This window comes from Piliocolobus tephrosceles, unplaced genomic scaffold (assembly GCF_002776525.5).
Source record: "Piliocolobus tephrosceles isolate RC106 unplaced genomic scaffold, ASM277652v3 unscaffolded_43, whole genome shotgun sequence".
Lineage (NCBI taxonomy): Eukaryota > Metazoa > Chordata > Mammalia > Primates > Cercopithecidae > Piliocolobus > Piliocolobus tephrosceles.
In genome coordinates this window covers 690,288-703,381 of record NW_022327642.1, presented here as the reverse complement: position 1 = coordinate 703,381, position 13,094 = coordinate 690,288, and the positions used below count along the sequence as shown (strand labels likewise).

General features: G+C 40.5%; 1 protein-coding gene and 1 long non-coding RNA gene across 2 annotated transcripts; both read right to left on the bottom strand.

Moving 5' to 3' along the window:
* Positions 1–934: 934 nt before the first annotated feature.
* On the bottom strand, positions 935–3,530 carry LOC111553428 (potassium voltage-gated channel subfamily D member 2). The gene has a single exon (XM_023228242.3). It carries the CDS (start codon positions 2,061–2,063, stop codon positions 945–947), a length of 1,119 nt encoding a protein of 372 aa, XP_023084010.1. The 5' UTR covers positions 2,064–3,530; the 3' UTR covers positions 935–944.
* LOC111553429 lies at positions 2,199–3,053 on the bottom strand. Its single transcript, XR_002734946.2, has one exon. It is a non-coding gene; the product is annotated as an uncharacterized LOC111553429 (long non-coding RNA).
* Positions 3,531–13,094: the final 9,564 nt, after the last annotated feature.

The window sequence follows — 13,094 nt, the reverse complement described above, 5'->3', positions numbered from 1 at the left end:
TTAAAAACAACATGAATTCAGAAACTTGTCCCTTTGGGTACAGAACTTCATTATACCCCCCAAAAAGAATGCACAAAAAAATTCTAAAAGGAAATTAGGACCCCAAATTTTATAATACAGCCAGCCTTGGTGACCATCCATCTTACCAGATACTGCTCTATCTTCTATGTGTATTTAATGGGTGTGGGCCCATTGCCTGATGGGATCTGTAGATTCTAAAAAAAAAATGTGTGGATGACAGTCTTTTGCTTCTTTTTTTGAAACTATGAACCTAGAGTTTGAAATATGTTGCAAATTTAATTCCACTGCATATTGTAGAGTTGATCAGTTTCAGTTCTGATATTCTAAAACACTGAATAACCTATCAACCATAATTAAAGTGTATACATATGAATATGTGCATATATATTATAAAATACTTTGATAATTACATCTACAATCTATGTTTTACGATGTAAAATAAGAATTATGGTTCTTAGAGGAAAAATGCACACCATAAGTATCTATTCATATGAAAATGATAGTTCAAGTATACCTGGAAACTTTTTATTTAAATGCATTGAACCACTTTCTGGAAATTTCAATATACATTGTATATATTTGTCTTTATTAGTGCATAGATTTTGTTTTTCATTGTCATAATATTTTTATATATTAATATAAATATTGTTACTATTTCATATATTCAGGAATTCTAAAATTTCTTTGTATCTTTATCACTTTCAGGCATCAATGCTCAACATTTGCCAGCAATGCCTTAATACTTCAACCTGGGTATTATACCCATTTCACAGATCAAAAGAGTTTTGCCAAACCATTTAGATAATGCTTTCCTAAACTCAGGAAAGAAACCAAATGATTTCCCCGGAATTATCATGTAATCTTAATGGGTCCACAATCGCCTCACCCATACCCAACCTCCATCCCATTTCTCATTATGGCACCTACCCTAGTGTTGTCATGGTGACGATGGTATACCAGAATGCTGCAGGGATGCTGGTGAACTTGCTGGCCGAAGACCCCTTCTCTGCGTAGAACATAACTGTAGCGAAGATGATGATAGCCATGGTAAGCGAGAAAAGCAAGAAGCCCAATTCTGAGGCACAACTCTTCAGTGTATACCCCAGGATGCGCAGGCCTTGAGAGTGGCGGGAAAATTTAAAGATCCTGAACACCCGGAAGACTCGGAGCGTGACAAAGGCTCCGCTCACGTCCTCATTGTCTGTCATCACCAGTCCAATGTAATAAGGTAGGATGGCCACCACGTCGATGATACTCATGACACTACGCACAAAACGGTAACGACTGGGCGCTGCAGCCAGGCGAAGCAAATACTCAACTGTGAAGATCATGACGCAGGCCGTGTCCAAGCAGAAGAAGGCCACCGCATACCGCTCTCCACAGGGCAGTTCTTTAATGTGACCTGGGCTTGATCCGCAGGGCACTGTTTCCACCACATTCGCAATGACAGAGACGGCAATGAAAAATCCCGTGACATAGTAGAACACCAGGGCCATCGTGCTGGTGTGGGGGTTCTCGAAGGCCCGCCAGACCCTCTGCCTTGCAGTCATAGTGGGCAAGGCGCTCTCTCCAGTGGTGTCGGTATCCGCGTCGTCCTGCAGGCGCTCGGCGTTCTCCCGCCTGCGATCCTTGTACTCCTCATAACAGCAGTCGCCGATGATTTCCGGGATGAGCCCAAAGAAGGCCAGTTCTTCATCGTAAGCAGAGATGCACTCGTGGCGAGGATAGTGGAGCTTCCCAGTACGGTAGAAATTCAGGATGTGGCGGAAGATGTCTGGGTCACGGTCAAAGAAATACTGCTGAGTCTCTGGGTGGTAGAAAAAGTCCCTCTCAGAACTGCCCAGTAGAGTGTCTGGGTAACGTTCCAGGGTGTCCTGCCACGTCTGGAAGCGGGTTCCACTCACATTCAGCACAATGAGAGCATCTTGGGTCCTTTTCCTTTCCTGCCTCGGGGGAGCCGGCATAGGCCCCGAGGCCACAGGCATCCACCCGATGGCCGCTGCCCTTGCAAAAGGCAGCCACGCTGCTACCCCCGCCGCCATGGCTCCTTGAAATGGAAGGAAGGGTGACGAGGCGTCTACAATGGGTCAACCGAAGCAGCCACAACTCACCCACTTCCTCCGTCAAGCAAAGTACTAGTGAGAAACGTGGTCCAGAGGTGTCACTCTTATTCCAAGATAGGGCTTCTGGTAAAGTCACTGTTCTCAGAAGGGCAAGTTTCCCTCCAAGACAGGTGTTTGGAGTAATGACAACAAAATACAACGTCCTAACAATCACCCCCAACAGAACCTAGTCAAACCTCTTCCAGCAGGTGGGCCAGGCCACCCTCTGGCACAAATAAGCACACAGGTGCAGCCGTTTCTTCAAACAGGTGTCTTTGATTTCTCCCCTGGCACAGTCTGGATAATATGGGGTCAGTATGTGGAGTGTAGGATAGAGAAGACGAACGAGAGTCACCCAATAGAATTATTTCGACGAATTAGGGAATCCTTCCACCTACCCTTCTCACTCTTTCAAACCTTCCTTTCCAAGTAGCCCTTCCCGCCAAAGGAGTCTCAACAAGGCGACCTGTTGTTGTAGCTCACGAGATACGGTCACAGCCGCTGCCCCACGTCTCCCTTTGGGGGTCCAGCTGCTGCTGCCTCTACTCCTCGGGCGGTATTTGCAGAGACGGAGGTGATGTGCAGTGGGTACGGTGGGGGGCGTTAATACAGATCCTCCTCCCCCACGTCTACAAACACCCTCTGTGTCTGCCAAAAGCGTTCGCCCAGTCGCCCCTTCACTCTCTTTTCAAGTTCAGCTCAGGTGCAGTGTGACAGTTACAGAGCCCAGGAGCTGGCAGCCGCCGCCGCCGTGGCGGCAGCAGCATCTGCTTCCGCGCAGAACGCGCCGCGCCCGCAGTACATACCTGGCCAAGCGCGCGCCGGGGCTGAGTTGCATAGAGACTTTCTCCTCGCCGTGCACCCGGAAAGGGAAGAGGAGAGAAAGCAGCTCGCGAGCAGCCGAATCCGATGCGCCGAGGGAGCATAAATAAAGCTCAAGCGAGCTCTTCTCCCCCTTCCCCCATCCCTCCGTTCCTCCCTCCTCCTTTTCACCTTCCAAAAGCCAGGCGCAGGCGAGCAGAGCAGCAGCAACAAGTTCAAAAGGTGCGGGGGAGGCGAGAACGGAGGGGACTCGCTCCTGCCAACTTACTGCGGGGCCACTGTCGCGGGGACCACGCGTGCTCGGGGCGGGGCGGGGGCGGCGGGGGGGCGGGGGGCGGCCGGGCGGGCGGGGGCGGCGCGGCGGGGGCGGGGCCGGGGCCGGGGCCCGCACGGGCTCTGGTCCGAGAGCGGAGGCAGAAGGCGCTCGGCAGCGCGGGGGCGCGGGAGGGCTGCTAGCTGCTTCCCCGCCAGTGGGTGGTCCTGCATCTCCCCGGGCTCCCCGCGCTGCTCTGCTAGTGCAATCAATAAATAAGGAGAAAATAAATAAATAACCGCGCGCACGCCCCGCCACGCAGGTTAGGAAAGGCGTCTCCTGCCTTTCCCTCGGCTTGACCTTTCTCCGCCCCCGCCCCCTCGGGCTCCTCTCGCTCCACCCCAGCCACCCACCAGCCCCGGCGCAAAATGTCACCGAGGGAGAGCATCCAGGTGGATCTGCCGGGGAGGAAAGCGAGCCTTGGATGAACAAAGGGAAGCTTCACGCGCTGGGCTGCGGTGGTTTGGTGGAGGAGAGGAGAAAGGGGACCCGTTCCTTGCTTCTGCCTCCCGAGTCCCGGTTCAAGGCGAGCGTGGGAAAATGGGGGGAAAGAGAGCGAGAGAAGCTGGGAAGGAGGGTGAGCGGAGCGGAATGCGCAGGAATTGGTAGTCGTCTGGGGGCGACTGGAAGGCAAGACCTGCAAAGCCCCGACGCGGAATTTTTAAGTGCATTTCCTCTTTCTCTTTTTATTTATTTTCCAAACCAGATTGTTAAACGTTGCAGGGATTAATATGCCATCTGTCCAACTTGCCAAAAAATCAGAGAGTCTCCTCGGTGGAGGTCTTGACACAACTCCTTTTCCCGTCCTTTAGAATAACAGAGGGATGTGGAGCCCTTTTCTAAATGTCATCGTCAAGGGGCGTGCGTCTCTGAAAGTTTGCGTCCCCTTCATCCTCTCTGCGCATCACTGCGCATATTTAAAATAGTTCAAGTAGTTAAAGGTGTTCGCATGAGGGGTAACTGAGGTGGAGAGACACAGGAAAATTGTCGCGACCAACCGTTTTGTTTTTCGCGTACCCCGCCCCCGAGTCATTAGGAATCATCCTTAAAACCAAACATAACATATACAGCCACTAGATGGCGTGGATGGCGAGAAGTTAAATCTGCACCTAAGGTTTGGATGCTTCAGGAAGGTGAAGAATCAAAATTAACTGATCCAACAGAGACTCACATCACATAAACAGCCTCAAACCCCTTCGCTGCCACCCACCTTTTTAGTGTTTATATGAGATTTAATACTTAGGCTTGAGTCTACATTTGGATAGTTGTGGGATGAGATGTGGAGAGTTTCCTTTTGAAATTCCTTTGAAAATTAAATCTAGATTACTGAATCATCATCATCATAGTAATTAAGATCTTTGGCAATAGTGAGGCTTCGTCTATATTGATTAAGAATAGTAGCCTAATTTCTACCTAAAAATTATTTTTTCATGGCTTGGTTTGACTGCCCTTGGTTTGTAAAATAAGTGAACTGTGTGTTGTACTGTACAGAAATTGACTTTTAAGCCCTAGAGATCATAGGCATGATGTGTCAACCTTGAAAATTTGAAATGGGATATGTCAAAGAAAATACATAAACTGAAAAATGAGTGTAGAGAATAATCAGAGAATTTAAAATATCCTTATCATGTACAGGATTTTCTGTAGCGATAAAAAGGTAATTTTTTGTTTGTTTACAGAATAGAAACTTAAGGAATCCTGTGTTTAGTAATGAAGTCAGAGCTAATGCACCATGTAAGTTTGAGGACATAGAACTGAAGACACTTGCTCTTTATCTATTTGTTTAAGTGAAAGATGCTTGTTAACCAATCTATGTAGCCTGCATACCTGAAAACAAACACACAAACATGTTACCTGGAAAATGGAAATGAGGGGTTACTACCAATTAATATAAGAAAACCAACCCCTCCTTAGCCCAGAGAGTAAGGTGGTACTATGACAGATGCTGGGCATTGAATCCAGAGGGTGGAGAGCCATGAATATTTAATCAATGCCAATAATGGCATGCTTTCCTGTAAAGACGGGGCGAGGAACCTAAATACAGCCTTTAAAACTGTGTAGGAAACTGAATACTTACAAATGAAAAAGTAGGAGTTTAACCTCACAAAAGCCCCAGGGAAGCAAGAACATAATATGTACAGTTTTTAAGAAGGTATTGGGATCTGCCCTCCCCCATCTTCAGCAAGCTTCTTGATATAGTGGAAAGAATGTGGGCTGAGAACTTGAACACATCTAAATTCAAAATCTTGCTTAAGAAATTACTTACTGGCTTCGTTTCATTTGGCAAATTATTTACCTTCTATAATTAGAAATTGTAGATAATGAAATTTAACTTCTCAGGCCTGTTGTGAAGATGAAACAGGATCATACTTCTGAACACCAGTGAAATACTTAGCACATGGATTGTACTCAATATTGGTTCTTTCTTATTGTAATGCATAATGCTAATGCAATTCATTTTATCCAGCCCGTATTTGGAATTCCCTTAGATACTTTTGCATAGTTATGTGTTGCTTAATGACAGGGATATGTTCTGAGAAATTTGTCTTTAGGAGATTTCATCACTGTCTGAATATCATAGAGTGTACTTACACAAACTTAGGTGGTATAGCCTACTACGCACCTATGCTGTATGGTACAGCCTCTTGCTCTTAGACTACAAACCTGTACATCATGTTACTGTACTGAATAAGTAAGCAATTTGTAACACAGTGGCAGGTATTTGAATCTCTAAACATATCTGTACACAGAAAAGTTGCAGTAAAAATACAGTATAAAAGATTTTTAAGAACGGTACACTTTTATTTGGCACTTACTATGAATGGAGCTTACGGAACTGGAAGTTTCTCTGGGTGAGTCAGTGAGTAAGTGGTGAATGAATGTGAAGGTATAGGACATTACTGTACACTTCCGTAGACTTTATAAACACTGTGTATTTAGACTATACTAAATTTATTTTTAAAATCGTATTCTTCCTTCAGTATTAAATTAACCTTAACTTACTATAACTTTTTTTACTTTAAAAACTTCAATTTGTAAATTGTTGACTCTTTTGTAATAAAACTTAGCTTAAAACACAACACATTATACAGCTGTACAAAAATATTTTCTTTATATTCTTATTCTGCAACTCTTATTCTGTTTTTTTTTCTATTTTTGTACTTTTTTTTTTTTTTGAGACAGAGTGTCACCCAGGCTGGAGTGCAGTGGCTTGATCTCAGATCACTGCAAGCTCCGCCTCTGGGGTTCAGGCCATTCTCCTGCCTCAGCCTCCCAAGTAGCTGGGACTCAGGCGCCCGCCACCACAGCTGGCTAATTTTTTTGTATTTTCAGTAGAGACGGGGTTTCACCATGTTAGCCAGAAAGATCTCCATCTTGACCTCGTGATCTGCCCGCCTTGGCCTCCCAAAGTGCTGGGTATTTTTGTACTTTTTAAAAACTTTTTAAATGTTTTGTTAAAAACTGGGACACAATTGCATTAGCACAGACCTATACAGGGGCAGGATTATCAGTATTGCTTTTTTCCTACTGAATGTTTTTCATTCTGTCTGCAGGGACAGTAACACGCGTGGAACTTTCATCTCCTATCATACCAATGCCTTCTTCTGGAATACCTCTTGAAAGAGCCTGCTTCAGGCTGTTTAACAGTTAGCTTTCTTTTGTAAGTAGAAAGAGTACACTCAAAAATGATGATTAAAAGTATAGTAAATATATAAACCAGTAACATCGTTGTTTATTATCATGATCAAGTATTATGTACTGTACATAATTGTATGTGCTATACTTTTGCAGGACTGGCAGCACACCAGCATCCTCACAAACACCTGAGTAATGCATTAGGCAAGGACATTACAATGGCTTTGCATTACTAGGTGGCAGGAATTTTTCAACTCCCTTATAATCTTTTTGTTTGTTCCTTTCCAACTTTTATTTTAGGTTCAAGGGGTCCATGTGCAGGTTTGTTACATGGGTAAGTTGTGTGCTCTAGGGGTTTGGTGTACAGATAATTTTGTCGTGCGGGTAATCAGCATAATACTCAGTAGTCCCCTCCTTCTACCCTCCACCCTCAACCTAGCCCCGGTGTCCACTGTTTCCTTCTTCGTGTTTGTATGTGCTCAATGTTTAGCTCCCACTTTGCAGGGAGAACATGTGGTATTTGTTTTTCTGTTTCTATGTTAATTCACTTAGGATAATGGTCTCCAGCTGCATCCATGTGGCTGCAAAGGACATGATTTGGGTTTTTTTTGTTTCTTTTATTGGCTGCACAATATTCCATACTACATATGTGCTACATTTTCTTTATCTAGTCCACTGTTGATGGGCATCTAGGTTGGTTTCATGTCTTTGATATTATGAATAGTACTGTGATGAACATACATGTGCAGGTGTCTCTATGGTAGGACAGTTTCTATTCCTTTAGATATGTAACCAGTAATGAGATTGCTGCGTTGAATAGTAGTTCTGTTTGAAGTTCTTTGAGAAATCTCCAGACTGCTTTCCACAGCGACGACGGCAATGAGACAAGAGAAAGAAATAAAAGGGATCTAAATAGAAAGAGAGGAAATTAAACTACTTCTCTTTGAAGACTATATGATTCCATACCTAGAAAACCCCATAGTCTCTGCCCAAATGCTCCTGTCTCTGTGAACAACTTCAGCAAAGTTTCAGGATACAAAATCAATGTACAAAAGTTAGTAGCATTTCTATGCATCAGTAACATCCAAGCTGAGAGTCAAATCAAGAACACAATTCCATTCACAATAGTCCATTATAATCTTATGGAACCACTGTGTGTATGTGACCCATCATTGACTGAAATGTCATTATTTGCTATATGTCTGTCTGTATTTACGCTTCCCTCTGACAAAAATCCCCTTGTTCTGATATTCAGATGATACTGATATTTTAGTCTTCTTTCGTGCATTGAAATGCTCTATGAGAAGTAGGCATACAAATTCTAGAAGAGCACTGTACATATCTCCCTTGCTTAGGGATTCTTATCTTTACTCTTCTCATTTTATATACTCTGTTTGGTTGATTACAAGGAAAACAAACTCAGCAAGATCAAACTTGAATGCATCATCTCTCTCTTCCAATCATCTACTCCCTCTTTTCTCTTTTGATCAGTGAAGTCCCACAAAGAAACCTGGTGGTCATCCTGTTTACCACTTCCCCCACAGCATACACCCAGACATAGCCAGTGACCCAGTAGGTCTTCTATATTCCACCCTCGTTACCATCTATCTATCCTTACACTGCACCTAGAGTGAATTAAAACAAACAAAAATCCTATTTTGAGATAATTATAAATTCACATGCAGTTGTGATAAATAATAGAGATTCCTTATGTATATCACCTAGTTTTCCCCAAAGGTAACATCTTGCGTGTTATAGTATAGAATCACATACTGGAAATTGACATTTATACTCTATTAGTCTATTCAAACTACTATAAAATTACCATAAACTCGGTGTCTTATAACAACAAATTCATTTCTCACAGTTCTGAAGGGTGGAGAATCCAAAGTAAAGGAGCCAGTAAATTCAGTGCTTGCTGAGGGCCTGATTTATGGTTCAGTCTCTGTGGGAGGGTAGGAGCCTGCTTTCTATAAGCACCAGTAACAAACTCAAATGGATTTAACATGGAGCAACCCCCCTTCCAATTTTTGAAATTTTTCTAGTTCCCTGACTTTACTGAGTCTCTGCTCACCAGCCCTGCATTCCTTCATTCTTTCTTTAAAATGCCTGGTGACCTCTGTACAAATTGATCTCCACTTTAACTAGTGTCCTTCCAGCTTTGACAGCTTTTTCTTTGACAGTAGTGATATTTCATTGTGGTTTTAATTTGCATTCCTCTAATGGCTAATTTTGTTGAACATATTTTTATGCTCGTATTTGCCATCTGCATATACTCTTCAGTAAAATGTGTTATCCTTTTGCCCATTTTATTTTTATTGTTTTGTTTTATACTGTTGACTTTTGAGAGCTCCTTATATATTCTAAATAATTGCCCTGTGTCACATATGTTGTTTGCAAATACTTTCTCCTAGTCTGGAAGCTGTCTTTTCATCCTTTTTACAGGGACTTTTGCAAAACAAAACTTTTTCATCCTGATATGCTCCAATTTAGAAATTTTTTATTTTATGAATCATGCTATTGGTGTGAAGTCTAAGAACTCTTCCTAGTCCCAAGACTCGAAGATTTTCTCTGCTTTTTTCTAAATATTTTATAGTTTTACATTTTAAAATTAAGTTTATGATCTATTTTGAGTTAATTTTTTTATAAACAAAATTCTTTCCTGGAGTTTTAGTAGATATTATATTATACCTATAAATCAATTTGGAAATTGACCTTGATAATCTTTCTGTTGAGTCTTTTAATCTGTGAACATGGTATGTTTCTTCATTTATTTGTTTTTTTTAAATTATTTTATCAGCATTTTGTAACTTTCAGGATGCTATATATGTTTTTATTAGGCTTATGCCTAAATATTAGGTTACCTTTGAAGCAGTTATAAATAGTATTGTGTTTTTTCAAATTTCAATTTCCGTCTGTTCATTGTTAGCATATAGAAATGCAATTTGTTTTTGTGTATCGATCTTGTATCCTGCAATTTTGTTGTACTTATTAATTCATGAGTTTTCTATATACACAATCGTATCACCTGCAAATAGCGTCAGTTTTCTTTCTTTGCAATGTGTATACCATTTATTTAGAGTGTTATGTTTTAATGAACTCATAATCATATCATCACCCCTTTCAATAGCCTTCCTTTTTTTCCCTAAAGTAATCCTGAGAAGGGAACCTAGACTGTTCAGGATCTCTGTTTCCTCTACTCTGTAAATCTTATCTCATATTTTAACATTAACTTACTTCACAGTCTGGCTCAGCTGTTTTTAGTTTGCAGAATTTAATGTGTTTTACCTTGATCCTGAGTCTTGCTATATGCATCCTTTCCCCCATAGTTATCAGCTACTCAGCTCAAGATTCACATCCTCCAGGAGCCATTGCCTAACCTCTTCAAAATGATGTCCAACTTAACTGCTTCGTCAGAGTCTGTAACAGCTCAAATGAGACCTGTTTGTGTCATTCTGTTTCTTAGCCACCGCTCTGTAACTTCCTTGAGAGAAGGCACTGGCCTTTTAGCTCTTGGTCCTAAGTATCTGTTATCATGCTTGGCACATAGTAGAAATACAGTGAAGGTTTGCTGAATGAGTAAATAAATAATTAGATAGTTAATATATACCTTTTTTTCCATTAGAGGTTATTAATCTAACTCTCTAAAATGTTCATAAAGAATCAACCTGATTTACTACCAAGATGTTCAGTGGATAAAAAAAATTTACCTTAGCAATAAGCCACACTTGTATGACTCTGTAAAAAGTATTTTCTCAATGTATTTACTATAGTTAATTCTCAAAAAGACTTTGTGAGATGTGTATTATTCCAATGTTTATTTTTTCCCGAAGGGAAACAAAGCTCAAGGAGGTTAAATGATTTTCCAGGATTGTATTATACAACTAAGTGGCTGAAGCTGACTCACTGCCAGGACTTCTGACCCTAAAGTATATATTATTTTAGCTCCATGAATACATCAACAGACATCTGCAATAGTAAAGTCTGCATGCCAATTTGTTTTTCCCAATACTAGTGATAAATTTGCACAGATAGCTATATACTCTCTTACTTGTCCCCCAGGTATCTCTCTGAGGTCTTTGACAGGGCAGGAAATATGTCTGTGGTCATAGGGAAGGAGAGCACCACATCTACTCCTCCCATATTTTAACCAGTTATACCAACTTCCCAGAAGGATGGATTTAAAGATCTAGATGATCTATTTTAAATAAGATAACTTTAGTATATCTGACTACATCCTTAGAATCTCTTTCCAGATAACTCATTTTTTGAATCTCTAATAGATAATTTTTAACATAGTATCATCTTAATTTTTAAAAAAAGTAGTTCCGAATTAAACAAGAAATTTAATCAACATGTAAAATGAGCAAAACCTTTGGCCAATCGTTGAGTTATGTACATTAACTTTTGACTGAAGTCTAGCAGCTTCAAATTTTTATGTATTAATTTTTTTCATAAAACACTAGATTTGTTTATATTGTGAACTACCAAAGAAAAAGCTACTAAGGAAAAGTACCAAAATATTTGATCATGGATTGTAAACATTTCATAAAAACTATGACTATGTAGAAAAAATATATAGCATATTTTTAATTTCCTTTCTGGGTTCCATACTATTTTGAGTTTGGCAGAGGGGATTTATCCTGTGGTAATTTTTTTTTGAACTCTTTATTCATTGGAAAATATACACAGCTGTCTGTTTTGTTTGTTTGTTTTTAACCTTTGTTCCCTGGGGAAACAAAATCTGATATACTAGCAAGATAAGAGGTACATATAAAAGTCACAGCTAAGGCTAAATACTTAAAACATATTTGAGTTTTCAAAAACTTCACAGTATCCCTAGGATATGGTCTTCAGGGAAAGGGCAGTGACCCTATGTCTTTCTTTAGACTATTATTAAAAAGACAAGCTGGCAACCTGAGCTCAACTTCTTTTTTCCCATTTATTAATACCGTCAAAGTCTTTTGCAAAGTCCTCTTCAAAAGATCTTCCCCTTTTCAAGTTTTAGACCTTGAAGAGTTCCTATTAAAAATAACCCATTTACAGGGACTTTATTCTTCATATACAGAGTCTTAAATGTATTTTATGTAATGAAATGGACTAAATTCTCAAAGTTCCCATAATGTTATTCTGAGAATCTGTCACAAACTATGTGATTGGAACTCTGTTAAGACTAGCAAATTTGAAAATAGATATACAAAATCTAACCATGTTACAGTCTCGATTCTGCCTCATGAGATGGCTGTTATGAAGGAACTCAGTGGTTCTTTTAATATAAAGAATATTTGTGTTGAGAAGGTGGACCTCATGTTAACTGTTCTTGCCACCCAAAACAGAGGGCACAGTGAAACTTTGGAAGGTGTTGGATATGTCTGTTACCTTGATTGTGGTAATGGACCAAACTCATCAAATTGTGCATATTACATATGTGCAGGTTTTGGACATCAACCATACCCTAATAAATCTGGTAAAAATAATAATTTTGTTGTTAAAATATTCTTGGTATCACGAATGCTGACACACTTGTTGTGCCTATGACTTAAGAATTCAGGGGGCAAGTTAGAAGGAAAACATCAGTTTCTAAATGATTATTATTGATGACTCACAGTGTGCAAGGCACCCAGTTGAATAGTGGAATGACCCGAGGTTTCAAGATCAACCTGCCTTGATGGAGCTTGACATCTGTGGGAAAGCAAATGAGAGAAAGAGAGAACATGGAAATCTCTTTTAATACAAAAGTAATCTTGCTTATGAGTTTCATTTCAGAATCTGTTCACTAAGTGTTTCATTCTCCAAGAGACTGTTTATTTGTCAGAAATGGGAAAAAGGAAAGATAAGTAGGAACATATAAATTTGCTTCTTGGACTCATTATCATATTTATAACTTTGGGATTAATTGCTATGGAAAAATTCCAGTGCCATAAACCGAGAATTGTGACTACAAATGAGAATGAAGCAGCAAGGGTTCTGAAGAAACAAAAGTCTTATTTTTCTAAAACTGGAGAAGAGCAAATTCTTGCATATGGTACTAACAATGGCGAAAAAGATAAATTACTTCCAAATCATTTATGGCCATTGAAAACCTGAAAGAAGTCTTACAAGGTTTTCATCATTTAAGAAGCCACAGTCTGCGAGAAAACTGGCGATTAATTTGCTTGTTTACTGTCTTTAAAACCACTTGATATGCTCTAGCAAGCGAC

Coding starts and splice junctions, on each gene's coding strand:
- LOC111553428 (XM_023228242.3), bottom strand. CDS start 2,063: ATGGCGGCGGGGGTAGCAGCGTGGCTGCCTTTTGCAAGGGCAGCGGCC.